At 48.8% G+C, this 27281-nt stretch overlaps 3 protein-coding genes across 4 annotated transcripts; all 3 read right to left on the reverse strand.

Moving 5' to 3' along the window:
* Positions 1-1556: 1556 nt before the first annotated feature.
* On the reverse strand, positions 1557-4333 carry DDT (D-dopachrome tautomerase). The gene is made up of 3 exons (XM_084245689.1): positions 4085-4333; positions 3395-3570; positions 1557-1771 (listed from the first exon to the last, which is right to left on the reverse strand). Exons 1-3 carry the CDS (start codon positions 4190-4192, stop codon positions 1699-1701), a joined length of 357 nt encoding a protein of 118 aa, XP_084101815.1. The 5' UTR covers positions 4193-4333; the 3' UTR covers positions 1557-1698.
* Positions 4334-6551: 2218 nt separating this feature from the next.
* LOC311179265 (glutathione S-transferase theta-3-like) lies at positions 6552-12687 on the reverse strand (the record flags this gene model as incomplete). Of its 2 annotated transcripts, XM_084246381.1 has the most annotated exons (5): positions 6552-6805; positions 7046-7222; positions 8697-8847; positions 11422-11509; positions 12576-12687. In XM_084246381.1, the coding sequence occupies 5 exons, from the start codon at positions 12685-12687 to the stop codon at positions 6611-6613; spliced, it is 723 nt and encodes a 240-aa protein (XP_084102507.1). In that variant the 3' UTR covers positions 6552-6610. The 2 variants fall into 2 exon arrangements, with proteins under 2 accessions (XP_084102507.1, XP_084102508.1); XM_084246382.1 differs by lacking the exons at positions 7046-7222; positions 8697-8847 and having other exon boundaries at positions 6661-6805.
* A 3859-nt stretch (positions 12688-16546) lies between these two features.
* On the reverse strand, positions 16547-26753 carry LOC311178112 (glutathione S-transferase theta-1-like; the record flags this gene model as incomplete). The annotated part of the gene is given in 8 exon segments (XM_084244487.1): positions 16547-16632; positions 16635-16704; positions 16708-16740; positions 16950-17126; positions 21555-21705; positions 23914-24001; positions 26379-26523; positions 26610-26753. Coding segments are annotated over 8 exon segments (894 nt in total).
* Between the last annotated feature and the right edge of the window lie 528 nt (positions 26754-27281).

Below are 27281 nucleotides of genomic sequence, written 5' to 3' on the forward strand. Positions count from 1 at the left end.
TCACTGGCACACTAAAAACAACAATAATCAATCACTCAACTGTGCAAGGAAACACAGTGCCCACTATGGTGTCTAAAGGTCACAAAATATAAACTGAGCATCTAACATCTGGAAGGTAATTGTCAAGGATACTATCTTTAGGCTTCCCCCCCAGCCTATACTCTGAATGCATGATATTTCATTTAGATGGGGGTGGGGGAGGGAGAGTAGGCAGGGATTCCAATTATTCAGTTTCTGGTAGCAGACATTGCAATTCCAGGTTTGCCATTCTGGGAATGGGTTTTACAAAGTGCACAGCTACAGAGAATTCTCAGCAAGACTGAGGAGAAGACAGAATGTGGGAATGCCAATGCCATGAAGGGAAGTACAGCCAGCCCAGCTTCCCTGCCAGGCACAGCAGTGTTTGGGATCCCTAACTATCCAGGCCACTCCAAGCTGAGGGGAACATCTGGTCAGTTAAAATCTGCATGAAGTTCTCAAGCTGTACCAGATGCCAGCCCCTCCACAGCAGCCTGAACATCCACATTGTGATATTGTGATTTATAGGAAATATGTAACAGGTCACTCAGATAACCAGAACATGTTTCTCATACATGTTTGGTCTTTATCCCCAGTTCCAGGCCCATAATAAAACCCTTTGAATTTTTTAAGTGTCTAGATAGGAAGGTGTCTCTTGATATGTTAATGGGGTAACTTGGAAACACCACACCACACACACACACACACCCTGTCCCCCCGCCCCAGCAAGGATGGGGTGCTGGTTGTCAGAGAAACCCAAAGTGAATAGATTTCCAGAGAGGGCAGGAGGCTGAGTTCAACTGCCATTGGCAACTAATTTAATGAATCATGCCTATATAATAAAGCCTCCATAAAAATCCAAAGGAGGGCCTCAGAGAGTTTCTGGGTTGGTGGAGGTGGGGAGACCTGGGGATAGGGGCACACATGGAGTATGGAAGCCCTCACCCTTTCCCCATCCCTTACCCCTATGCATATCTCTTCCAACTGATTGTTCTGAGTTAGAGCCTTTTGTAATAAATCGGTGATCTAGTGAGAAACAGGTTTCCTGCATTCTGTGTGAGTCTAACAAATGATCAATAATCAAACCTGAATAGCAGGTCGTGGAAACCTCTGACTTATAACCAGTAGCCGAGAGCACTCTTGGGAGACGAGGCCCTTAACCTGTGGAATCTGATGCTATCTCTGTTAGTGTCAAAATTGAATTGAACACTTCTTTGAATTCTCACCTCAGTTGGTGTCTAAAAATTGTTTGTTGATGTGGGCAAGTCTCCACATACTCACATTTTGGAAATTGGGTCCAAGAATCCTACAAAGGTATAGAGAGCAAGGCCCTCCAAGCTGAGACTTCCACCTCAGATTTGACTAGCCTAAATACATTAAACAGCAGCAGGAAACATCCCACTCCCCTAAAACCCCCACATTATAAATAAACCCCATTGTGCAAGGTGGACTAGAATCTGGGGAGGCATAAAAAGAGGTGAAGCAGTCATGTTTGAAAGACAAAGTTCTCTTCCTTTATTTCTCATAAGGAAGGGGAAGAAGAGGAATGTGAGGTCACAGGTATGACTGCATGAGGGGGTGCCAGAAACTGGTTTCCACCAGGCAGGCCCTTACTCTGCCGGCAGGTCTCTCTGGAAGGGATGGCCAGTTCACAGATACCCTGGATGGCTGCTTTGCCCATCATAAAAATGTCATGACTGTCCCCTTCTTGCCAATCTGCCAGGGTTCCACAGGGTAAAAGCGGACAATTATCCTTCGGGAGATAGAGAAAAAGATGTCATCAGTTCCTTAACTAACAACTCATTTCCAAGACAACCCATTTCAGCCAGGTTCTCCCATCATGGATGGGCTCCCAGGACATCCTGCCTTATCTACTAGGCATTGTACAAGCCTGCTTGATCCCATTAATAATCTCCCTTAATCTCAGACAGGGTAAGGGGTATGGCAGGGGCAGGATGGTGGTGGTCCTGGACATTCAACACAGCATTCTCTGTGGTCATTGTTTACTTTGTCTATGAGCTCACAGGGGCAACCTTCCCTCTTCCAAACAAGCACAGTGCCCCAGGCATCTTTGTTTTATCAAAGCCTGGCTCAAACCAGTCACAGGGTGACCCCCAAATAATGTTGTGGAATGAATGACTGTCACCTCTCACAGACATGAGGGGAATTCCTGGAGAAGAGGACCAACATACTGGGAATAACCTCTGGGGTGAAGAGGAGGGGATGTGTATTTCAGTTTTACCATGTGTAAATAGGCCAAAAGAGGCATCTAGCTCAGCTCATGGGGACAGCATGCCTGCATGAGGGTGTGCAGACAAGGGGAAAGAACATGCAAGAATCAAATGGGATCATGCATGCAAGGTACCTATAGTGTAATCTGGCATATAGTAAACATTCACAAAAAAGTTACTTTCTGTTATTAGAATTATTATGTCTCCCTAGTGACAAGTCTAAGGCAACCATAAGCCATGCCCATTCCTCACAAGACTTCCTGGGCCATCCATGGTTCCATTCTAGAAGGTTCTTTCAAGCTTTGGATGACCTTAATTTCTCATAGGCTAGGACTTGGTTCAGGGATATTTTTCATGCAGAAAGAAACTTTAACCCTGCCACAGAATCCCAGGTTCTGGGTCTATAGAGACTTCTTAGGGGTCATTTTATACATGTCCCCCTAGTCAAAAAAGAGAAGACTACAAATCATTGATGTGCATTTCTAGGTTTGTCTGGACTCCATCAGCTGTGCTGTACCTAGAGCCCAGGTCTCCAGAGAGCCAGATCAATGTTCTTTCCACTATTCCATGACCATCCCAGGAGCTTCACCAGGGACCTGGGTTGGGTCACAGGCCCAAAGGTCACACAGCCTCAGGACTTAACTCAGAATTCCTCCTAACAATCTTGAAAAGTTCTAGAAAATTATTCTTTATAATATTTTACATTTATCTTTGCTTTATATCATATTTATTTATTTATCTTATACTTATATTTGTTATTATTTTTGATGTGGAGAAGCCTGACATAAGGTGATAAATGCTAGACTGCCAGTTACCAAGACACAAAGCACACCAATCTATATGACCCTTCCAGGTCCCCCAGGGAATGGTAAAAGGAGAGCCAACTGGATTCACAGAAACAATGAGGTAGTGAGCCATGTCTTCCCCAAGAGTGACAGGGACCACTGCAAGGGAGGAAGTCATTCATTTCGGTCACCACTCTGAAGGTGGACTCACCATCAGGGGGAGGGGTCAACAGGGCCCTCCTTGGACAGGGTGAGGAATGTATTGTTTCCCCTTCTCAATCTTGAGAAGGGACTGAGGTGGAAGCACTCTCTGAAGGGGCGGTGCAGTCCCAAGTGGGTGGTCTCCCTGCCCATACACACCTGTCCTGGCCCAGATTGAGCTCCTTGGTGAGGAACTCGAAGAAACGGGCGCTGTGGTTGCGGTTCTCCTCCGCGGTGCCCACCACACCTATAGAGGAGACGAGCAGCTGCGCGCAGGGGTCAGCAGAGCCATTCACCGACATGATCAGGCCTGGCCGCACCGTCGCGTTCACGCGCTGTGGGGGACACAAAAGTTTCGCCGAAGGCGCGCAGACCTCTCCTGCCGCCCGCTGCTCCCCTCAGCAGTGTACTTCGGTCCTTCTGCCTGCTCTGCTCCCCGCTCTGGCTCTGGTGAATTCTCTCACCCTCCCGCGCTTCTGACTGTGTCCAGTGCTTGTATAAATAAATAAATAAATCTTTAAATAAAAAAAAAAAGTTTCGCCTGAAGCGGGAGCAGGCAGTCCTCACGCCGAGGACCCGAGAGGGCGAGCGGGGAGCGGCGCGGGCCCCGCAGGGTCAGAGCCAGGGGCATGGGCACGGGCCCTTGGAGGTCATGCCGGGGTCATGGCTGGGAATTGACGCGGAGCAGACGTGGGTGTAAGGGGACGGGGCCGCGAGATCGCCGAGAGCGACAGGTCAGAGCTTGGTGGACGAGTGTGCGGGGGCCCCGGGAAGAAAAGTCAGGTCATGGGGAAACCCGGGCGTGGACAGGGCCCTCCCCCAACCCCGCGCCCCCTGGCCCAGGCTCACGTCCTCGGGTTTGCCCAGTATGGCAGCGGCGGCCCCGCAGAGCCGCTTCTCCAGCCCCGCCTGCAAGCGGCTGGCGGGCAAGTTCGTCTCCAGCTCTACAAACGGCATGTCGGCGGGAAACGCAGGCAGGGGCCGTGGCAGAGAAAGAACGCCCGGGGGAGGATGGGTGTCCCCTAGTGTGGGGGATAGGAAGCTGCGGCGGCGGCCTGGAAACCGGGCTCCTCATTGGCTGGACAAGCACGCAGAGCCCCCCGATTGGCTGTTTAGGCTACACCCCCTCGAGTTCACGGCCCTGATTTCCGGAAGTCCCTTCGCGGGGCCGGCTCCTGGTAACCCCACCCCAAACAAGACTGGACTCCCGGTAGTCCCGCCCAGCACGCCCAGGTCCCGCCCAGCACGCCCAGGTCCCGCCCCGCTCCAAACTGGCTAGGGTTCTTCTACGTTTTTTTTTTCCCCCCAAAGATTTATTTATTCATGCATACAAGAGCTGGGGTGCAGGCTAGAGGGGCGGGGGTGAGAGGATCCAACTGAGACAGAAATACACTGCTGACAGGAACAGCAGGTGAGACCGGAGAGGCCCGCTGCACCACCTGGGCTAGCTCCCCCGGGGGGTTGGGGAGTGGGGGGGTTGAAGGGGGGGGGGGAATCTAACCCGTGCTGCAGTGGCTGCTGACAGCCTCATAGTGCTGAGCCGCAACCCCTTGAGCCACCAGAGAAGCCCCTTCTTCTGCATCTTTGTGGCGCTGAAATCAGTTGGTTTCCTTTCAGAGTACTGAACACTCCCAAAATAGATACACCTACAGGGACTCCCCCAGGCGCGACCCTTATAACATTACATCCTCAAGAGGCTTAAAATATTTTTTGGGACCTGGGCATCATTTCAAAGTCAGGTGACTTCATCTTCAATATGCAAATCTCAGCTTCTCATCAGCATTAGACCTGGTGACAAGCTGTTGGCGCTGGTGGGGTTATGCAAAAAACACTGGGTTCACTGCATCCCTTCCTGGTCCCCACAGACCTGTCACTTGTGCTGATGGCAATCTTGCCTTAGAGTGAGGGGTTTTGCACCAGAGGGTAGAAGTCAGGTTCTAGCAGAATTCCCAGCAATATTTATGGTACCCCTGTATTTCTATAGGCAAAAAAAAAGTGTTATTTAAAATGTGGAAATCTGTTGGTGTGGCTAATCATGGTACATATTCTCATCAGTGTTGTGAGGTTGTTTGAATTGTAAATGAAAATAGAATTGAAGTTGTGTGGGTATATATGAACAATTCCAATTACACCTACAAAATTTTATGAGTGTATATATATATATATTTTTTAAAGATTTATTTATTTATTTATACAAGCACTGGGTACAGTCAGAAGCGACAGAGGATGAGAGAATTCACCAGAGCCAGAGCGGAGAGCAGAGCAGGCAGACTGACAGAGGTACACTGCTGAGGGGAGCAGCGGGCAGCAGGAGAGGTCTGCACATGTGGGACCCTCGCCCAGCATCCGGGGATCAAACCAGCGCTGCAGAGGCTGCAGGCAGCTTTACAACCCAGCGCTCAACCGCTGCGCCACCAGGGAGGCACTATGAGTATACATATTTACGGGAAGGCTAGTGGGCTGAGAGGCTCTATTGATGTCTCTGTTCATTAGCACTTTATGGCATGACTACAATTTCAGAGGTAGGTTGTCACAGAGCTGAAGGGAAAGGGCAGGGTCAGGTGGAAAGCCCGGGACCCAGAGCGTGGCATGGAGAACACAATGTGGTGGGTATGAACAGGCATAGAGAGGAAGGTCTCTCAGCAGTACCTGGAGGACCGGAAAATAACCTGGGATTTCCATCCCTGCAAAGGGATTCAAGTGGGAGGTAGAATTACACCCCAGAAAGAGGAGAGACAGCTAGGAGACTAAGGCCATTACTAATTCAGACATCTCTTCACGAGATCAGTAACAAGTGCTCAGTCCAGGGGATGTGGAACCAGTTCCCTGACAGGACAGAGAAAAAGAATTGCTGGGACTAGAGGGGTCATCTGACTGGGTCTAGGGCGGGGGCTATGGGGGAAGTCTCCCTGGAAAAGTATCACAGTAACAAATGCCAAAAGAGGTTCTGGAGGTAGCAGAAATGGAATGAGTCAAGGCTAGGAGGCCAAGGTGGAAGGTGGGGAAGGGAGCTAAAACATGATGGGCTACTCTGTAGAACCACAAGAGGGCAGCCTGGAGCCGTGGGAACAAGGCCTCGAATGCAAAGCTCACAGATTTGTACTTTTACCCCAGGACAGAGAGGAACCAAGGAAAGTTTCAGAGAAGGAAGAGGGTTAAATGTTTAGAAAGCTCTTTCCAGAGGCTACCTGGAAGTAGGAGTGGAAGGGACAACAGGGAGTGAGAGGAAAGAGGAAAGAACTGATACATGGAGGGAATGGTGGACCAGAAACTATGCAGGGGTTCTTACTCACAGTCAGATAGGGGAGGCCCCAGCTTTTTATTCTGAAAATGGTCTTTATTGTCATCAGTGATTCTACAGGCCCAGCCCCTCACTCAATGGAAAAAAAGCTGCACCAAGGGCCTCAGCCTCTCCTTCATGGCAGTGTCTGCTGGAGGCAGGTCTTTGGCCTTCATGATGGTTTCGTGGGCCTCCTGGAAGAGGTCCTCCCCCACTGCAGTCTCTACACGCTGGCGCCAAGCATCCAGCTTGGGTCTGCTTTTGAAGACTTGACAGCCAGCGCTGACGGGCTATGGGGAGAGGGAGCCAGGTGGAAGGGTTGGGCATAAACACAAGGCATCAAGACTTGGCTTAGCGATCCCCCTGGGTGGATTTTCCCCTTCAAAGACTCATTTTATAAATGAAGACTCTCATGAAGGGAAGTGACTCATTGAGGGTCCCATAGGTAGAGAGATCAAAATGAGCTAATACTTTGGCTCCCTCCCAGGACACTCCATTGCCTCGTGGGCCACCCATCCCATAGCACTTACATGCATCAGCTCTGTGATGGCAACCAAGTCAGCCACTGTGATATGGGACCCTGTAAGGAAGGCCTGGTCCTTCAGGAACTTGTCCTCAAGCAGTTGCAGGCACCTGTCCAACTCAGCCAGAGTAGATGCCAATATCTCAGGGGGCACTGTTTCGCCCAAGAACACAGGAATCAACATCTGGTAGGTGAGCAGGCAGAAAGAGGGCTCAGGATCTGTCTCAAACCCAGCTTGGTTCCTGCTCCCATTCAGTGTGTCACTAGTCCTCGAATTTCTCATCACCCACCCCCTTCCCACTAATGGTCACTATCAGCTCAGGCCTCATCTATGCACCTTTCATCTTTCCCTGGGTCCCCACACAGAACAATCAGGGAGATTTTTCTACAATCCCAGTCTGCCCGTATCTTCTCCCTGTATAAAGCCTTCCATGGTACCCCACTGCTCTCATCGTAAAGGCCTTAACACAAAGCCCATCCTCTCCCCATTCCCACATCCTACTACCCAGACATCTCAAATGATAACGTACATGCCTATTCCTCTGGGGCCTGATTAAAGTGGCATTTCCAAGAAGCGCCCAGGTGATGCTAATCCCCAGGTGTGTGGACCACACTTGGAGCAACAAAGGTCTACACTTGCTCTACTTGACTTCTCTTCATTCTGTCCTTAAATGCACCAGGCTCCAGCTCCAACTACCTCAAGGAAGTACTATCAAGGAAGATACTTTTAAGGTTACAGAAACCTACCAAATGGTCCTCCAGAATGGTGGTACCCCACCTGCAACAGGCATAAACATGCTCATCTCAGGTTCCCTAATACCTAGTCATCCACTGTATGGTAGGCACTGTGTACATGCTGTACAAATAATAACTCAGAGAAGTCATTCCAAAAACCTCTGCATGTTTCATAAGCAAAAATAGTGCGTGCTGTTTTCATATGCATTGACTTGATTTTTACTGAAGTTAAATGTGTTTTCATCCATTTACTGACTATTTCTCTCTGTTCTTCAATTAAATCTCTAGCTAGTTTTATTTGCCTGTTTTTCTCCTTTATCTTTGTCTGATGGGTTTATAAGAGCATCTTAAACATTAAAAACATTTCTTCTTTCTCACATATCTTTGCCAAAATCTTCCCATGTTTTTTGCTTATTTTAATGCTTTTTTCCTTACTCAAAACTTCATTGTACATACAAATGTTATTAGGCTTTTCCTTAAGTTCTTCCACTGTTCTTGGGCTTAGAAATCCTTGCATACTCAGAAATCAGATCAATATTTAATGAAATGCCTCCTCACTTCTTCCAGTTTGAATTTTTTCACTTAACACCATGTGGAAAGGGTGTGTATAGAAAGGTGAAGACTTTGTTTTGTTTCTCCCCCACAAAAGCAATATTCCTAGGAAGCTTGGAGAATTCAAGTGCACAGGATTAATTTCCAGCAGCTCAGGAATCAAGGCATTTCAGAGAAATCACTAACTGTACACCTCGGTTATTCCTTTGGGACACAAGTTGATTAGACTAGAGAGTAGCTGGCATTCTAGAATTTGGTGGCTGAAGGTCTCAGATCTGAAGGAAAGTTTTAAAACAGAAAGTACTATCTATCCCCTGAGTATCCTAGGAGGGGTTCCACCCCTTGTGCCACATGATCCAGGCTCAGCTTACCTTCTGCCACATGGCCCGCGTACAGCAGTTCCGAAGGCCTGTGTGCTGCCATGCCAGGTACTCATCTACACGGGCACGGGCCTGTAGGTCTTGGGGGTACCAGTGGTCAGGGGTCTTATACTTCCGACTCAGATAAAGCAGGATGGCCACACTGGGGAACATGCCAGAGCCAAAACATATTCTAGTCATGTTGCAGCCACTCCAGAGGGCCAGCCCTTCTCTCCCACCCCGTCCCTGCCGCACCCCCCAAGCCCCCACCACTGCTTGCATGTCTTTTCTTAGCTCCTGTCAGTGAAGCATGGTGCAGAGTAGGAATGTGAATCTCAGAGAAGTTAGGTGGATGCCCAGGGTCACACAGTTCTATTTGGGCTATTCGACCATGTACACTAAGGGCATGCACACACACACATATATTATACATATAAGGGGAGCCTGTGTGGGCCTTGAAGGACAAGAGCAACTCTGATATCACTCTCCAATATATCCTTGCTCCTGGCATGGACACACCATGTTCTCCTGGCCTGGGGCAGGCCCTCCCAGATGACATGGGGCACTGTTCCTTTTCCTCTCTACCTGCCCAAAGACTCCAGAGGCCCCTCTCCCAGGAATCTCTCCCAGTATCTTCCTCACCCCTCTCCCTACCTACATCAGGCCTGGCCCATGCAGACTGACTCCCAGAACACCATGCCTCCATGGGTACTGCACTGTTGAGCGACCTCAGACTCTGGAACTAAGTAAAGCATGAATCTGGCTCTACCATGGAGGTACTATGCGGGCCTGGTAAAGAATACCACCATTCAGCCAATAATCTGGACGCTGGCCTGGGCCCTTGTCTACCACCCACCTCCAACCCTTCAGAAAACCCTTCAGCTCAACCATCAGGAGCAGCCAGAATAGACCACTACCTCCCCTGCATCACCACCACCACCCTGGTCTGGGGCCCCAGCATCTCTCACCTCGATTAGCAAGTAGCCTCCCCACCCAGCTGGAAGGATTCTTGAAAACTTAAGCTGGATCACAGTTCTCCTCCACTTAAAGTCTATGTGCTACCCTCAGACCTCACCTCCTGCTCTCTCCCCTCACTCACCCAGCACACTGGCCCCTTGCTCTTCTGCCTATACCCCAAGCATTGTCCCACCTTTAACCTCACTGTTCCCACCAGTCAGAACACTCTTCCCCACACACCTTGCCCCTCTGCTCATATGCCATGTCCTCAAGGGAGCCTTCACTCAATATCCTACTCAAAACCATACACACCCCCATCTTACCCAATCCGTTTTCTGCAGGGGGCCTTGCTGCCCCAACCAGCTAAGATGCTGGTAAACAAAAGAAAGGGCCTCACACCCTGGGGCTGAAGATTTCCAAAGGGCCTCACACCTTGAGGCTGAAGATTGCCTGCACCCCACACCATGGGGCCAAAGATTAATCTGCAACCCACAAACATCCCCTTTTTTTTTTTGTTCTTGGTTATATAAGAAAAACTCAGAAAGTACATTGGGCAATAAATTATACATATAAGAATACTGTAAGTAAATGGCACAAAGAAATACCTGCTTAAAAGTTAAAACACTGTAAATTTGGCCTGCCTGACAATGGGAAACAATTTGTTATACATGAACATGCCTGACAAGCAATCCAGGACAACGACTATAGTAATTCCTTCTTTTGCCTTTTTTAGAAGTTTCTTAGGAAAGTTTTTTTTTAATGAGCTATGAAGTTAATTGTGTTAATAAGTTTCTAGGTAGAAAACCCTGTTAGCTGATAACCAGAAAGCAGCTGGTCTTCAGCTGAAGGCCATATGAATAGAAGAGTCTTTTGATGCTTAGGAGTGTACTGATGGCTATCGGCTGTCTTAGGTAATTGTCTAGCTGAAATAATGAGTTTTAGTGTAAGGTTTAGTTTTTTTATCTATTAACCTTGAAGGCTACCATCTTGCTGAGACCCGTAGGAGCCAGATGTTCATGGGAAAAGAATGCACTGATTGTTTCTGCTTTGCTTCCATGCCTATGTTGGTGTAATCTCACTGCTTGCCTAAATGTATAAATAAAGACCTGCTGAGACCCTCAGTAGGAGATACTAACACAAGACATTGTGTGTGTCTACCTCATTCCTCAATTGCGCCGGCGCCGTCCCATCCTTCAGGAACCCCTGACACCCAGTTTGCCGAGGCTGGCTCCCAGCAGTTTTCTCCATGACACTCATCACCACCTGATGTTACCCTTTTACATAGATTATTGTCAGAACCTCATTCTAGAATGTGAGTCCCATGTGGACAAAGGCTTAGTTAGAAATGTGCACTGATGAAACCTTGGGGCTTAGACAGTTCCGGTCCAGGTGAGTGCTCACCAAATAGCCACTGCAGGTCTCTGGGTGTTCCCTCAATTTAGAGAACCGCACTTGCCCCACAGTATTTTCAGGAGACACAGTGGCTCTACAGTACCTGGTATGGCTGCTGCTCCATACTTAGAACTCTCCTTCTGCCTAAGGATTGAGTTGGCAGTGAGGAGGCCCAGAAGCAAATGGAGCCCTGTGACCTGCGACAAGTCCCTCCCCTCTCCTGGCTTCATCTATGTGATGCAGGGGGAGCAGGACTTCACTAGCCCTTCCCAGCCCTAGGCACTTCCTGCTTCAGCCCACTCTCTGCCAGGGGCTGGCACAAGTGCTTGGGGCACATAAGCTGCAATCCAAGCCATCAACAGTGACTGGCCCCACAAGCCCAGGTTACCTCTCAGCCAACGTGAAGTCTTCATCCTTTAAAGCTGGTACCTTTTTCAGAGGGTTCACCTGGGCAAAGGAAGGGCTGTGGTGCTGGCCTGTGGGAGAGATCAGTGAGGTAGGGGGGCCGGGGAACTCTGGGCCCCCTGAGGCGTTTGCCACCCCTTCACCCCAACATCTAGGCACCAATGGTTCTGAGACCCCATCCAGGTAAGGCAAGAGGAAAGGGGAAGCCATTCACAGGTCATTGGATCACAGACCCTGACTCCACTAGAGTCCACTCTTCCTGGGCCCACCACCCTTGGACCCTGGGTCACGCAGTCTCATCATTGTGTGTGTGTGGGGGGTGCAGGCAAGAGAGGTGATTCAAGTCTCTCTCTCCAGAGGGGATTCCCAGGTCTAACTTCTGCATACCATCCCAATCAGGGCCATTGCTGGAGGGCATACCAAGCAAGCATGCAGCATCAGAAGGCTCCATGGAGCCAGGCCCCAGCCTGGTTAAGGGCACACCTTTACCTTTCTACTGAGTGAACAGAATAATCCCTATCTGTTCTTCCAGAAACTGCCCTTGTGCCCAGTCCCTGTCCCAAGGAGTGCTGGAATGATCAATTCATGTGGACCCGCAACAGTTCGTAGCCAGGCTGGGTGCACCACCAGCAGAAGACGGGCAGCCTCTTAGCCTGACTAACAGATTCTGGTTCCAGAACTTACCCCACAGTCCAATTACAGCCCGTCCCCCTCCACTGGATTCTGAAAACGTCAGGGGATCTAGACAGGGTCCAGAGTAGTAAAGAGGAGACCCAGGTGCAAGGGAAACAACCTTCTACTGATAACAGATGCAGAAACGCTGAAGATGGGAACTACCCCTACTAGGAAACAGTTTCACTGTTCTCTCCAAATCCTGCTGTTGAGGCATTCAGGTCTCTCCCCGCTTCCTTGCACAGCACCCTTACTCGACCATGCCCACCCCTTCCCCCATCTGCCCTGCTCCCTCTTAACCTGTATTTTGAAAAATGTTTCTGTTCCCTAGGCAAAGACGGAGGCGCTTTGGGGCGTCCGTCTCTCCCCGCTGTCTGCACACATAAGCTGACAGCGAGGCGCCGCGGACGCGGGGTTCTGGCTGCCACAGCCCACCCACACCGTCAGCCCAGCCGCGGGGCCCACCTTTAAGCAGATCTACTGTGCGCAGCTCGAAAGGGATGCGGTTCTTCTTGGCGAAGATGTAGACGGCGCGGCAGGGCTGGGACAGCAGGTCCAGGTAGAGCTCCAGGCCCATGGCGGGGACGGCGGGCAAACCCAGGGGCAGGAAAGGGTACCGGAACCGCCGGAAGGAACTGCCGGGCCACCGAACCTGCAGCCTCGCGCCCTCTGCAGCCAGAGCTCGGGGGTCCTCCTCCCCTCCCGGTGGACGGCGCCCGAGAACTTTGGGCCAATCAGCGATGCCCCTGCTCTCCCGCGTCCCTCTCGGGAAGTCTGGGATGCCCGGCTCGGGAACTCGAGAGAGGGGGCAGGGGGGAGGAGGGGCGGGGGCGGGGGGGGGGGGGGGGGGCGGGGAAAGGGGGGGCGGGGGAAGGGGGGGCGGGGGAAGGGGGGGCGGAGGGGGACGAGGGGCGGGGGAGGGGGAGGAGGGGCGGGGGGAGGGGCGGGGGGAGGGGCGGGGGGAGGGGCGGGGGGAGGGGCGGGGGGGAGGGGAGGGGGGAGGAGGGAAAGGCGGGGAAGACGGGGTAGGAGTGTCTGGAGAAACTGGGTTTCGCAGCCAAGCTACACCCCTTCCCTACCCTTCGTCAAATGCAGGGATTCAGGGATGCGGGGTAGAGGGGGAGTGGGGTAGGGCTCAGGGATGGTAATGGCAAATGGGACACCAGCGGTGTGATGCTCAGTGAATTTAAGGCGGTAAAGACTGGATTGCGATCTAGAACAGTCAGCCCAAACCACCTTCCCCACCTGCCCAGAGGACTTGAGAGAGGTGGGGCTTCGGAGTCCCTGGGAATGCAAAGGGAGGAGAAAGGAAGTGCCCAAACCTCCCCTGGGTCCAGTGACCAGAGAGGAGGCTAGAGAGGGTTTATGAACCCTGATACCTGCCGAGGCCAGGCCCACACTCTCTGGAAGGAATGAGCCGCCTCACCCTAATCCTGGAGTCATATTCTTAACAAATCTGGGCAGCTGAAGCCCTGTGGGGTTTACAGTTTATAGGGGCGCTTACAATGTCCCCATTTCTTTCCTATGCTCCCTTTTAAGGAAGACCTCTACCTGCCCACCCCACCCTCCCTCACCCTGACTCCCACCATAAAATGGCTTGCTGGCATAGTGCTAACAATCCTCTCCCAGCTGGAAGGGGCCATGCTCTCTGCTTACCTCGAGGCCTGTTCACAAATCACCTTTGACCGGATTACTGCAATATCCAGTTTCACTGCTTTCTCCCTGACTGCTATGCAGTCCAACCCCCACAGCAACTCAGAATGTTCTAAAACATAATCTGAGCATTCCATTCCTGTTTGTATGGGTTTTTTTTTTTAAAGATTTAATTTATTGGGGCATCCCTGGTGGCGCAAGGATTAAGACACAGCACAATGAAGCTATCTGCAGCCACTGCAACAGAGTTAGATCCCCAGCTAGGGAGCTACCCACATGGCACAGCAGACCTCTCCTGTCTCACCTGCTGCTCCCCTCAGCAGTGTATTTCTAACAATCCACCTCTTCTGTTCCCCATTCTGTCTCTGGTGAATCCTCTCATCCCTTACATCTTTGGCCTGTACCCCAGTTCTTGTATGCATAAATAATCTTTTTTAAAAAGATTTAGGCCAGAGATAGAGGGGATGAGAGGTTTCACCAGGGGCAAAATGGAGGGCAGAACAGGCAGATATACTGAAATACACTACGGAGGGAAGCAGTAGGGGAGACAGGAGAGGTCTGCTGTGCCATGTGGGTTAGCTCCCTAGCCAGGTATCGAACTGAACTTGTGCTGCAGATAGCTTCATAGTGCTGAGACTTAACCCCTTGTATCACCAGGGAGGCCCTCCTGTTGTGTTTTATAGATCCCAGGCACAGTATTTAAGGCCCTACATGACTGAGACCTGATCAGGAGAGCTGCCATTTAGATTGTCCCTTCTTGACCAATTGCTCAGAACAAATGCAGCAGTCATAGTCTATAGAACTTGGTGCCAAAGGGTCATGTCCTGGGAGGTTGGCCCAGACAACTAATGGATCGCCATTCCTATCGATAATGCTATGTGGGCTGCCTGCGGGCCCCTGTCTCTCTAACAAGTTATTCTCTCCAAGAACTCAACCTAAACATTAGTAGGCTACGCTGTGCGGGACTGAACTCATGCTGCAGATAGCTTCATCGTGCTGTGTTTAACCCCTTGCACCATCAGGGAGGTAGCAGACCTCCCCTGTTTTGCCTGCTGCTCCCCTCAATAGTGTATTTCAGTCAGTCTGCCTGTTCTGTTCCCCACTCTGTCCCTGGTGAATCCTCTCCCCCACTGCACCTCTGGCCTGCACCGCAGTTTTTGTATGCATAAATAAATCTTTAAAAAAAAATTAAAATTAGGGGGCAATTAAAACATACTCATGTATTTGGGATAAAAGAATTGCAATTAAGGGAGCACATTATCCCTAGGAGGAACAAAAGCTAGGGGGTTTTATGGAAAGAAAAGAGGAAGAAGCGATAGTTTTAAAAGAGTTCATCTCATGCTGTTGCCAGGAAAATACCAGATTCTTTCTGCCTGCCACAAATGTGGAAACCAAAGGACAAAGGACAGGGATTGACTCTTTAATATGTGCCTTAATTAGATCAGCAAGCTAATCTGAGAATGGTGGAGCATCATGTCCCAAAGAAAACTGTTCTAACACCTCATCTGGAACAGGCTACTTTACAGTTAGACAAAGACAGTTAATTATCAGTGAATGGCCTTCACTCTAAGCAGTTAACAACTTTTGAGAGTTTTATGGTGCCCGTCTACCTGGCAGCTCCTTCTCCACTGGCATCTGGATTTAAAGTACTTCACACCTAGGATAGCTCAGTCTTTAACGGAAATGGCTTCCATCACTCTTCCAGGCACCTCCTGGACTAGAAAGTGAACTCAGAGCAAACAGGTTACAGGTCGAATAGTATATGTACATGCAGATTCCTAAACTGTGCATGGTACACTTATCCCCTTCCCTAGCCCCTATCAATGCTGATAAGCTTAAGTTATTCTTGGCCATACATAACTGATTATTGATTCTCTCCTCAGGTCAAAAGTCCAAACAGTTGGGTTTGTTTGTGTTTTTTTTTTTTTTTAAGATTTATTTTTATTTATTCATGCAAACAAAAACTGGGGTACAGGCCAGAGGTGAAGGGGTGAGAGGATTCACCAGAGACAGAGTGTGGAACAGAACAAGCAGTCTGGCTGAAATACACTGCTGAGGGGAGCAGCAGGCGAGACAGGAGAGGTCTGCTGCGCCATGTGGGTCAGCTCCCTGGCCAGGGATCGAACTCTTATGAACTCATGCTGCAGTGGCTGGTGATAGCTTGACAGTGCTGAGACTCCCTGTGCCACCAGGGAGGCCCCAAACAGTTGTTTCCTTGATAGTTTCTCAAAGCATTTGCAATTTGACCCAGTCCAAAGGGATAGTCCAATCCAAAGATTCAAGGAACAAGAAAGCAAGGCATTTTCTCTGGAATGGGTGCACCAACTCCATTTTAAAATGGCTCTGTTTATTTCAGCTTTTACACACTTGAAAGCTAGAGGACATTTATTCATTCGCAACCATCACGGGGAAACTGACCCACGGGCCTAGGAAGGAGGATTGTCTTTTGGACAGAGACAAATAGCAGCACCTGGAGAGACAGAAGGTCAAATAACTCACATCTCAGGGTTAGAAGTATATGTTCAGGCTGAGCCCACGTTTATTTCCCAAACTGAAAAAGAAATACAGTGATTAAAGGAGGCAAGGTCTGGGCATGCCATCCTCACCATGGCTTTCAGGCAGCTATGGGAGGTGAGCTGGGGGTAGGGATCTGGCTTGGGGAGCAGAGGTGCAACGGCTGTGCGCAAGCCACTCGTGATTTCCAAACCTGCTTTCTATGGGGCTTTGGAAATAAGGGTGCTTTGTGAACTGCTAAGGACAGTGGCTGGGTGAGGCTTCATGGCTCACTGGATCATAGCCAGCACCCTAGACTGCAGTTTCTGCCTTACCATGGGGTCTGCTGGTAGAGCGTCCTTGGCTTTCAGGACGCCTCGTGGGCTTCCCTGAAGAGGTCCTCCCCCACTGCCACCTCCACACGCTGGCGCCATGCTGCCAGGTTGGGTCATTCTTCGAAGATTTGGTAGCCAGCACCCACGGGCTACAGGGAGAAAGGAGAGAAAGGGAGTGGATGGGTGAGGCTAAGGATGGCAACATCTTGTTTGGGGAGCCAGAGAGCTCTAAAAGAGGTTTTCACACATATGCACAGTGCCGTGGTTAAATAAGGGTGGCGTGAGAAGGACTTCAGCAACCACCCTGCCGCACCCTCCCACACACACCTAGCAGGTCCAACTTGTCCACAGAACTCACATGCATCAGCTCTGTGATGGCCACCAGATCAGCCAGAGAGACTTGGGGCCCTGCAAGAAAGGACTTGTTCTGGAGGAATTTGTCCTCAAGAAGCTGCAGGTTCACATCCAACTCTGCCAGTGTGGCTGCCAGCACCTCAGGAGTTACCTGCTCACCCAGGAAAGCAGGGAATATCACCTGGTGGGTGGGCAGGCAAAAAGGATGTTAGGAACCAGTACAGTCTTATTTTATTTTATTTTATTTATTTTTTTTTATAGAGGCATGCTTTATTTATTTGTTTGCTGGTTTGTTTGTTTGTTTTTGTTTTATACAAGCACTGGGTACACTCAGAAGCGTGGGAGGGCGAGAGAATTCACCAGAGCCAGAGCGGGGAGCAGAGCAGGCAGAAGGACCGAAGTACACTGCTGAGGGGAGCAGCGGGCGGCAGGAGAGGTCTGCGCGCCATGTGGGACCCTCCTCCTGTGGCCGGGGAGCAGCCGGGGATTGAACTGGCGCCGCAGAGGCCGCGGAGCAGCTTCGCAACCCAGCGCTCAACCGCTGCGCCACCGGGGAGGCCCAGGAACCAGTACAGTCTTAGAGGCAACCCAACCCCTCCTTGGAACTGCTTTCCAGTTACTTGTACTTTTCTCCCATAGACCTGCGGGGCAATTCCCAAAGGACCCCTTTCCTAGAATATTCCAGGTTCCATGATCTCTGACTGAGCCTTGGGGCCATCTGGCAGAATGATTCAAAGATACATGAACAACTGGTTTCACACTCAGGGGGCAGGGAGCAGCTCAGGAACCTCTATAACCACCATTCTGCTAACTATAAAACCAGAACCTCATATAGTATAATTAATTAGGAAGATGGGTTTTTAAGGTATCCACTCTATCATTTATAGCTGTGTAACCTAGAGGAAAGTACTCAAACTTGCCAAGCCTCAACTTCCTCATCCATAAAAAAGAAATAATAGTATATAATTCATCTTGTGAATAAGAAAGTGACGCCCAGAGATTACAGTCAATTCTTGGAGAATGCACAGTCAAGGAAAGACTAAGCCGAGCACAGAATAGATGTCTTCTGATCCAATGAGATATGAGGGACTAAGAAGAACCAGAAAGAGTGGTGTCCACTTTTCCAGGAGAAGGACATTTTAGGGGAAGACATTTACAGTCTTAGACTTGGCAGAGCTGTGAAGCAGGGAAGGGGGCATGATGCTCAGTGTAGGGTAGGTGAAAAAGCATCAGGCTTTTCTGCCCTCCCACCATAGGATTGATGATGGATCTGCAGTCCTGAATGCATGCCTGATGGCGGGCACCTGGAGTAGGGTGTGGTCATATGTAGATGGGATTCACCTGGACTAAGACTAGGCTTATAAGGGCAGCATTACGAGGACTCCAGAAGAGCAGAGAGCAGAGAAGCAGAGAGAACCAGAGAAAGCCAGAGAGCCCAGATAGAGTGAAGACTTGCTGGGGGGACCCGGAGGCTGGCCTGCCTGTTGTGTACCTGGTAAATCCCAATAAAAGCCTGCAAAAGCTACCTGAGGACTCTCTCTCCTCTTTCACCCGTCTGCTCAGATCATAGATAACCTGCACTGTGCTCATTCCTGCCGCTACACTCAGTCTGGAGTTTTGTTTGGTAAAATTGCTTGGGGGAGACTGGGATACAGGAAAGGCAAAGAGGCCTAAGATGGTACTCAGACCCTGGCTTCCTGCTTCAGTTCTCCAAACCCAGCCCTGATCAAGGTGTTGGCCAAGAAGCCAGTGATGGGGTAATGACATTCCTTTAACTGTATAAAACAGTTGCTGACATTTAAAAATGGGGCATTTCATGTAAAGTTGATTTCTGGCTTCATTTTAACTTAGAGGGTGCTAGTCACACAAGGCCAGTATTTCAACCTGGTATCCCAGGTAGGAGAAACTGCTTCTTCAGGAGAGACACAATGGTGTCTTATTCTGCTGGACACCACCCAGCACACCTCCCTCATTTAGTCCTTCCTTCATTTATTATCTGCCTGACCCCTGCAAAAAAAAACAAAACAACAACAAAAAAAAAAACCTGCCTACATTTCCCTTCTGTTTCAATTTGATAGTTCCAGAATGCTCAGGGATTTAAAATGCTTTTGTTCCCTGTTAAATGTAAAAGATCACAATAAATAAATTCTGATTCATTCATATCATGAAATGCTGTAACATAATAAAAATGAATAAAGTAGATCTACCCATAACTATATAGAAAAATGTAAGCTCAGAATGGTGTGAGAGCTTTTATATGAGATTTTAAACACTCAAAGCAAAACCTTATTCTGCTTTTGGCTATACCTAAATACAGTAGTAATGTATGAAACTGTGAACTGGAAGACTTGGCACCAGATTGGGATGGAAGGGGAGGTGCTTTCTCAGAAAATAGTGAGGGCAGCAAGGAAGTCTTTCCACTTTTGTTCTCTGTTTCTTTTTTACATGAAAAAAAATTATAGGAGAGAGATAATACAGTCCATGGCCCAGAATCAGTCTTCAAAACAGGAAATTCCATTTCCAAGTAGGATAGCAACAGTCATTTTTTAAAAAGTTGTTCTCATCATAACACTGAAAACTATTTTCTTTATATTCATCAGTTTTGAAACTTTAAAAAAAAAGTAAAGAAATATAAATTGTTCTTTTTTACATATATAAAAAACAGTAAAGAAATATATGTATATTTTATAGTTCCAAAACTCTTATATAGCCTGCACTGTCTGACATGATAGGCACTAGCCACAAGTGGCTACCCAGCTCTTAAAATGTGGCTGATCCTTGCTGAGATGACCTGCAAAGTAAAATACCAGATTCTGAGGACTAACTACAAAAAGAATGCAAAGTATCCATTAATAATTTTGTATTAATTACATAATAAAATGACAATTAACAAATTTTATTATGGTAAAAAAGCACACAACATAAAATATACCATCTTACCCATTTTTAAGTATACACTTCAGTGGATTAAGTACATTCACACTGTTGTGCAAACATCACCAACATCCATCTCTAGAACTCTTCATCTTGCAGAACTGAAACTATGTCCCTGCTAAGCATTAACACTCAAACTGCCCCCTTTCCCCAGCTCCTGGCAACCACCATTCTACCTTCTGTCTTTATAAAGTTGACTACTCTGGGGACTTCATACAAGTGGAACCATACAGTATTTATCTATTGTGACTTGCTGGTTTCACTCAACATAATGTCCTTAAAATTCATACATGTTATCATGTGCATTCACATGTTAGTCCTTTCTTTATGGCTGAATAAATTTCCATTTATTTATCCATTTATCAGTGGATGGATACTGGGGTTGCTTCCACCTTTTGGCTATTGTGAATAATGCTCTTATGAACACAAACAAATATTTCTTGGATGCCCTGCTTTCAATCATGTGAAGTACATATATCCAGAAGTGGAATTGCCGGAAATTTTAGTTTTAATTTTTCTTGAGGAAATATCACATTATTTTCTATAGCAGCTACACCCTTTTACATTCCTATCAACAGTACACAAAGGCTCCAATTTCTTCACACCCTTACCAATACTTGTTATTTTCTATTTTTTAAAAATATGTAATAGTCCTTCTCATAGGTGTGAAATGATGTATCTTTGTAGTTTTAATGTGTATTTCCCTAATGATTAGTGATGCTGAGCTTTCATATATACATTAACCAAAATGATAATGTTTTGGATATACTGGGTTAAGGAAAATATTGATATGTTCATTTCCCTTGTTTCTTTACATTTAAAAAAATTGGTCACTAGAAAATTTTAAACCACATATATGGCTCACTGTTTACTTCTATTGTGCAGCACTGGACTAAGTAAACTAAATTCCAAAGGAGAAAGAGCCCTTTCTAGGCAAGCCACTTTCATTTTAGGGTCTAAGCAGGCAAGGATGCAAGCTTGCCATAAACATAGGACTTTTCCGACTCACAGCAATGTAGGAGACTGAGGGCAATGCCAAAAAGCAGAAAACTCTCATAATTAAAGTTGTAGTTAGTGTCCACATCCAAATCCCTGCAGGAGAAAGAGAGGACCTTGATTCTACCCTCAAGATATCAGAAACCAGCGACAAACTGAAAGAAACTAAAGCCACACCCTGATTGTGGAAGAGTTGCCTGATGGAGGAAAATGCAAGCCCTTCTCGGGTTATTTATTATGGAATTCTACTCTTCTTTTATACATAATGTCTGGCACACAATAATAAATTACAAGACATGCAAAGAAAAAGGAAAATGTGACTCACAATCAAGAAGGTAAAAAATAACCAGTAGAAACTGACCTGCAGAAGACCAGGTATTAAAATTAGCTGACAGAGTTTTAAATAACTATTATAAGTACATTAAAGAATTTAGAGGAAAAGATGGACCAAACGAGTGAACAGGTGCTGAACTTTAGCAGAAACACAAACTCTAGAATAAAGAACCAAATGAAATTTCTAAAACTGCAATATATAAATCTCAAAGACTGTAATAGATGGGCTTAATCGCAATCTGGGCATAACAAAAGAAACCAGTCAGATCAAACTGAAAAGGAAGAAAGCAGGGGTGCCTTGACCCTTTGGGGTGATGTCCTCACTGACCCTCCTTTGAGGCCTCACCTTATGCCATAGGGCCCGAAGGCAGTTTCTTCGCAGGGTATGATGCTGCCAAGCTAGATATTCATCCACATGAGCATGAGCTTGCAGGTCGGGAGGATACCAGTGGTCAGGAACCTTATATTTGTGGGTTAAGTAGAGCAGGATAGCCACACTGCAGGGAAGGAGAGGACCTGATGAGTGGTGGAAGATCACTGTGTCAGAGGCTTCAGAGTTCCTTCTTTAATCCTCCTGGCAGTGTGCCAACCTATTTGCCTCCTTTGCCAGACAAGAAAGCGCAACTTTGAACAGTGAAGGGACTTGCCCAAGGCACATAGCCTTTGATGGTAGAGCTGAAAGCATTGCTGAGGCTAACACCCAAGCTCATCCTATCACCTGGCAAAATTCCATAGCAAAGTGTCCTGCTAAGAGCTCAGAAACTGTCTCTAATCAATGATAACTCCATGGAGGAGACAGTATCAAAGCAGAGCCATAAAGAAGCGTAATTTTTTTTTTTTTGTTAAAGATCTATTTATTAATGTGTTGGAGACCCCTAAGGCATAAAGTGCTGAGACAAGGAAAATACCAGGGTCGTGGCTGGAAGATTGGTCATGGCTAAAAGACTGGTCAGCACCAGTCGGCGGACTGGCCTGTGTACTGATCAGGATATTCTTTCTTGTGTCAGCAAAACTATGTCTGGGGGACAAACTAGATTAGAAAAGAAACAGAATAACCTGGTAACGCAGAATCTTGGCCGTGAATGTGTGCCTGGACAAGGCTAAATACTAAAAGAATGATTCATTGTCTAGTAACTAACAGGGGAGTGGGGCAGTTTGTATCAATAAAACGAGTTGCAGCGGGCACTTGGGACGCTTGAGCACTGAATGAGAGGCCTTGCGTGCCCTGGGTCCTGCTTCTCTTAAACTCTATTTTGTGTCTGTCATTTCTTTACTCCTCAGTTCATTTGGATTCCTCTCTCAACCCTGTTCACCAGAGCTGGACTCAGACATTTATGCATGCGAGTACTGGGGTACAGGCCAGAGGTGAGGGGAGTGAAAGGATTCACCAGAGACAAAGCAGGGAACAGAACAGGCAGATTGACTAAAATACACTGCTGAGGGGAGCAGCGGGCAAGAAAGGAGAGGTCTGTTGCACCGTGTGGGTTAGCTCCCAGGCCGGCCGGGGATGGAATTCATGCAATGCTGCAGTGGCTGCTGATAGAAAGAAGCTTAATTCTTTCCAGTCTGGATGCATTGCATCATCTAGCATTGAGATTAACCTTAGGTGGCCTGATTGTTCAAAAATGTTTTCCCGTTGGCTCTCTAAAGCATCCTGTAAGAAACACGGAGGTGATGCAGGATCATGGAACAGCAGAACAGACAAGGGTTCTGTAGCTTTCCTCCTGGGTTATGAAGGTTGCCATGATATTAGGACAGGGATAGATCTGGAAGGCCACAGAGGATGTATGAATTTAGGGATATAGGAAGGCTTTCAGGAATCTAGGGAAGCTCAGCCAAAAGGGCTAAAACCCTCTGTACCTGCCACTGGCCTGTGTTCCTTATTGGAAATTCTGCATCCTTGCCCCAGGCTAACAACTCACTTGTCTGTGCAAATACTATTGGCTCCTTTTGCTCTGGCTAATTGTTCTAGCCACAGATCTAAGGCTGCAGATCCCTGGGAGTCACAGAACTCCCAACCGGGAAAGAAGAGATGCAGAGACTGCCCAATGCTCCTGTGGGTGTTCAACACCTGATGGCACAAATTGACAGCAGAGACAGCAGGACAGTAGAGACAGCAGGAAGGAATAATAGTGCTGGCTGAATGTCAGAGGAATTCACTGTGGCGGATCCATCTTGAGATTTCAGAGATAGTTATGAAGCAACAGGTTTCCTTGTGGGAGGGGTGACTTAGGTGACAAAAGGGACAGAACTGGGGAAAGATCTGACCTTCCCCATAGAGGTTTCTACTTCTTAGGAACTGTTGTGATATAAAAGGTTTGGTGGTGGCCCCATGGGCAAGGCAACAGGGAAGCTGAGGCCCAGATTGGAGCCACTGGGTGTTGCCCAGTTACCCCTGTCCATCTCCACAAGTTTGGCCACAGGGTTCCTCCCTTTAGGGGGTGGGGGGTTGAAGCTGCCATACTGCGCATTCCTATTCTGGGGTACTCTCACCAACAACCACAGGACTGGTACAAAAGTAAAACAGATGCTTCCTTTTCCAACCATCCCTGTGAACTGGAACTGTCCAACATGGGCTCCAGTCCTGACTCTGTGGATGTTGGGCAAAGGGCCTTTCACCTCTTGAGGACTTCAATTGTCTATAAAATACAGTTAGGACAAGATAGTTCCAGAAACTCTGGTAGTAGCCATGGTGCCCCAGTTACCTCTCAGTCAAGGTGAAGTTCCCATCCTTCAAGGCAGGTACTTTCTTCAGGGGGTTCACCTGGGCAAAGGCATCGCTGAGGTGCTGGCCTGCAGAAAGTTCATCGTGGTAGGTAGCAGGAAGAAGACAGACCTGCCTGGCCTGTACCTACGCTGTGCTGGGCCCAGCTCCCAATTTCATGGCTCTTTTGCAGCCCCCAGCCACTCCCCTGCATGGCAGAAGTTGGTGAGGGAAAGCTGAGAGGGAAAGCTGCTCTGAGAGGGAAAGCTGCTCTGCCAGCTGGTACAAAATAGACCTTGCAAGTCCCTTCCTTCCCCAGTTCACTTCTCTGCAAAAGGCCTAGATGCTCCATCCAGGAAGTGGCGTGCCCTTGCCTGAGGCTCCACATGCAGCCTACCACTGCCCCTACACCATCATCAGTATTGCAAGCTCACACTGGGGGTGCTCCAAGCTGCAGAGGCAGAATGACTAGTCATCTATAGGGAGCTCTGCCCCTTTCCCTGGGACTCCAAGTTTGGGTCACCAATACAGGGAAGTGGACTTCTGTAGGTATCCATTTACTTGTGGGCAACTTCTACTGGCCCTTCTGTGTCCCCTTGTCATCCTGCCTTGAGTACTGGGGACAGAGCTAACCCTGCCTTTAGGTTTTGCTGGCTCTAGAAACTCTTGCTATCTTGTCCCACTCGCAATTCTTGAAAGGTGTTGTAAAGGCAGGACTGACATGGAGCAGGTTTTCTGATCCTATGCAGACCGGGTGAAGGAGGAGTCAGAGCGTCGAGGCAAGAATGGACACAGTGCAGGTTTTCTGATCTCATGCAGACCGGGTAAAGGAGGAGTCAGAGTCCTCAGTGGTTTTTGCAGGTCTTTTAATGGGGTTCACCCGATATACAGCAGGCAGGGGTGCTGGGGGGCCAGGAGGCTGGCAGGCCTCCCAGCCCCCAGCAAATCCTCACTCTATCTGGGCTCTCCGGTGATCTCTGCTTCTGCTTCTTTGCTTCTCTCTCAGCTTCTCTTCGGCTTCTGCTGCTGCCTTCTTGGCTTCTACTGGCATCCCCGTGACGCTGCCCTTAAAAGCCCCGTCTCAGCCCAGGTGAATCCCATCTACCTATGCCCACACCCTACTCCAGGTGCCCGCCATCAGGCATGCATTCAGGACCGCAGGATCCATCATCTCTCCTGATGGCGGGAGGGCAGAAAAGCCTGACATTTTTCCTTACTCTACAGTGTCCCCAAGGATCCTAGCCTTTGTTTGAGCTCACACGAGTGGTTTCTGCTCCTGCAGATGCAATCAGAGAGACTTTTGAAGGGCACTTAAGTTTCACCACTACTTTGCTCAAGAGCTTTCAGGAGCATCTCATTACCCCATGATCAGGTGGAGTACACTATCCCCTTAACCCACTAACCTCCCTTCAGATTGTCCTTCACCAGGAACACCCATCCCTCCTCTCCTGGTTAAACACACCTCCCACTGCACCCCTTGTTCCCATGGCCTCTCCCTTGCCCCGTACTCTGCAGAGTTAACCCCCGGGGAAGGACAACTCACAGGCCCCAGAGGAGGCTGAGAGCAGATTATGATTTAGGCAGAGAGACACACCAGTGCAAAGACACAAAGGCAAGCAAGGAAGCGAGGACTGACAGGGAAGGGGGTTATTTATGGACTTCAATCTCTACTTTTCTTTTACACATAATGTTATAGTGCTGCGCAGAAGGCTCAGTCTAGGAGAGTTGCCCTACCTGCCCACACAGCAATACATGGGTTCTACTGTTCCCTTATTCCACAGCTGCCAGGCCTTGATATGCCAGCTGTGTCCTTGGGCCTTGGGAGTTTCCAGAGAAACAAACCCTTCTGTGCAAGCAGGGTGCAAGACTCACCAAGCACTCAGTCCCACTCCTGCTCCCAGCATAACTCATTAGGTACCTGCCTCTGCAGGGAGAGAGGTAGAGGATGAGGTAAGTAAAGACAAGGTAGGAGGAGAAGGAAGAAAAAGGGACAGAGGGGAACTCCAGAGCAAAGTGGGCCAGTGCAGACAGCTGGACTGCAAAGTCAGAGCAGGGCCTGCTGTTGCAGAATTTCAGCAGTTGGGGGCCACAAAGGAGGAACTCCACCCAATCCCAGTCTCTAAAATGGTCCCCTTACTGCCTCTCCTCCCCCAAAAGTTCTTCCCCCACCCCCATGCATGGGCGCACCCTTTTGCCATCAGCAGGTCCCTCCACCAGGTCCCTCCTCCTTTCTTCATGTACCGTTTCCCGCCCCTTTATTGGACCTCAGTGGAGCCTCTCCACCTACTCTGTGGGACCAGCAGAGTTTGGGGGTCCCGGATTCTCGGATTCCCCTGATGGGTAATTAATTACATTTTCTGGCGATGGCCTTAAAAAAGGGGCGTCATGGGGAGGGATCACTATATGATGTTTGGTCTCCCAGTTCCTACCCTATCTCACAAGTCCCCAGGCCCTGCGCTGGCCCACCTTGAAGCAGATCTACTGTGCGCAGCTCGAAAGGGATGCCGTTCTTCTTGGCGAAGATGTAGACGGCGCGGCAGGGCTGGGACAGCAGGTCCAGGTAGAGCGGGGACGACGGGGACACACTCGCGACCCAAGGGACACAGCAAACCTGGGCGCAGGTTCGCGGTCCTTGACCAGGCGGCCACGCCCCCAGCGCCCCAGAGTGGCGGCTCAGGCGCGGGGCTTTCAGCCAACCGTGAACAGTTCCTGGGCGGATCTGAGGGGCTTAAAGACGCAGGGGGCCTCAGGGCTGAACTGGCTAGGGAAGACGTTGGAGTAGCCGCCCTTGCCCTCCACCCCAGCCCCAGGGTCGCCCGGAGGGCCTCCAGTTCCAGTCATTTTGTGACCGACTCTTTTCACTTGGCACGTCTTCAAGTTTCATCCCGGTCGGCCTGCATCGGATTTTCTGCTCTCCCTCTACCTATGAGGAAATTGAGGCTAGGAATGATTGTGACTTAGGCTGACTCCAGAGGTCCTGCTCTTAGCCCACACGCCAGATGCCAGCACTGGCAAAACCTCAGGGCTCACGTTCATCCTTTTGTGGTGACTCACTTCATACCACTTGGCACCAAGGAGTTTAACAGCCTTGGTCTGCCTGCTCCTGCCAGTCCACTCTCTCAGTCACATCCCCTGGGGCTGTTTCTTCCATTCTCTGGCCTTAGTTTTCTGTCTTCAAGATGATAGAAAGAGAATCATCTCACTTCTGGGAAAATATATAGGAAATGAAAACAGAATGTTGTAAAGATATTTGCATCCCATGTTCACTGCAGCATTGTTCACAACAGCTCAGGTACGGAAACAACCTAACTACCTCAACCAAAGAGTGGATAACAAAGTTGTGGTGTTTAATACAAAGGAAGTCCTGTC

The sequence above is a fragment of the Talpa europaea genome (assembly GCF_964194135.1).
Source record: "Talpa europaea genome assembly, chromosome: 10".
NCBI classification, from domain to species: Eukaryota; Metazoa; Chordata; class Mammalia; order Eulipotyphla; family Talpidae; genus Talpa; species Talpa europaea.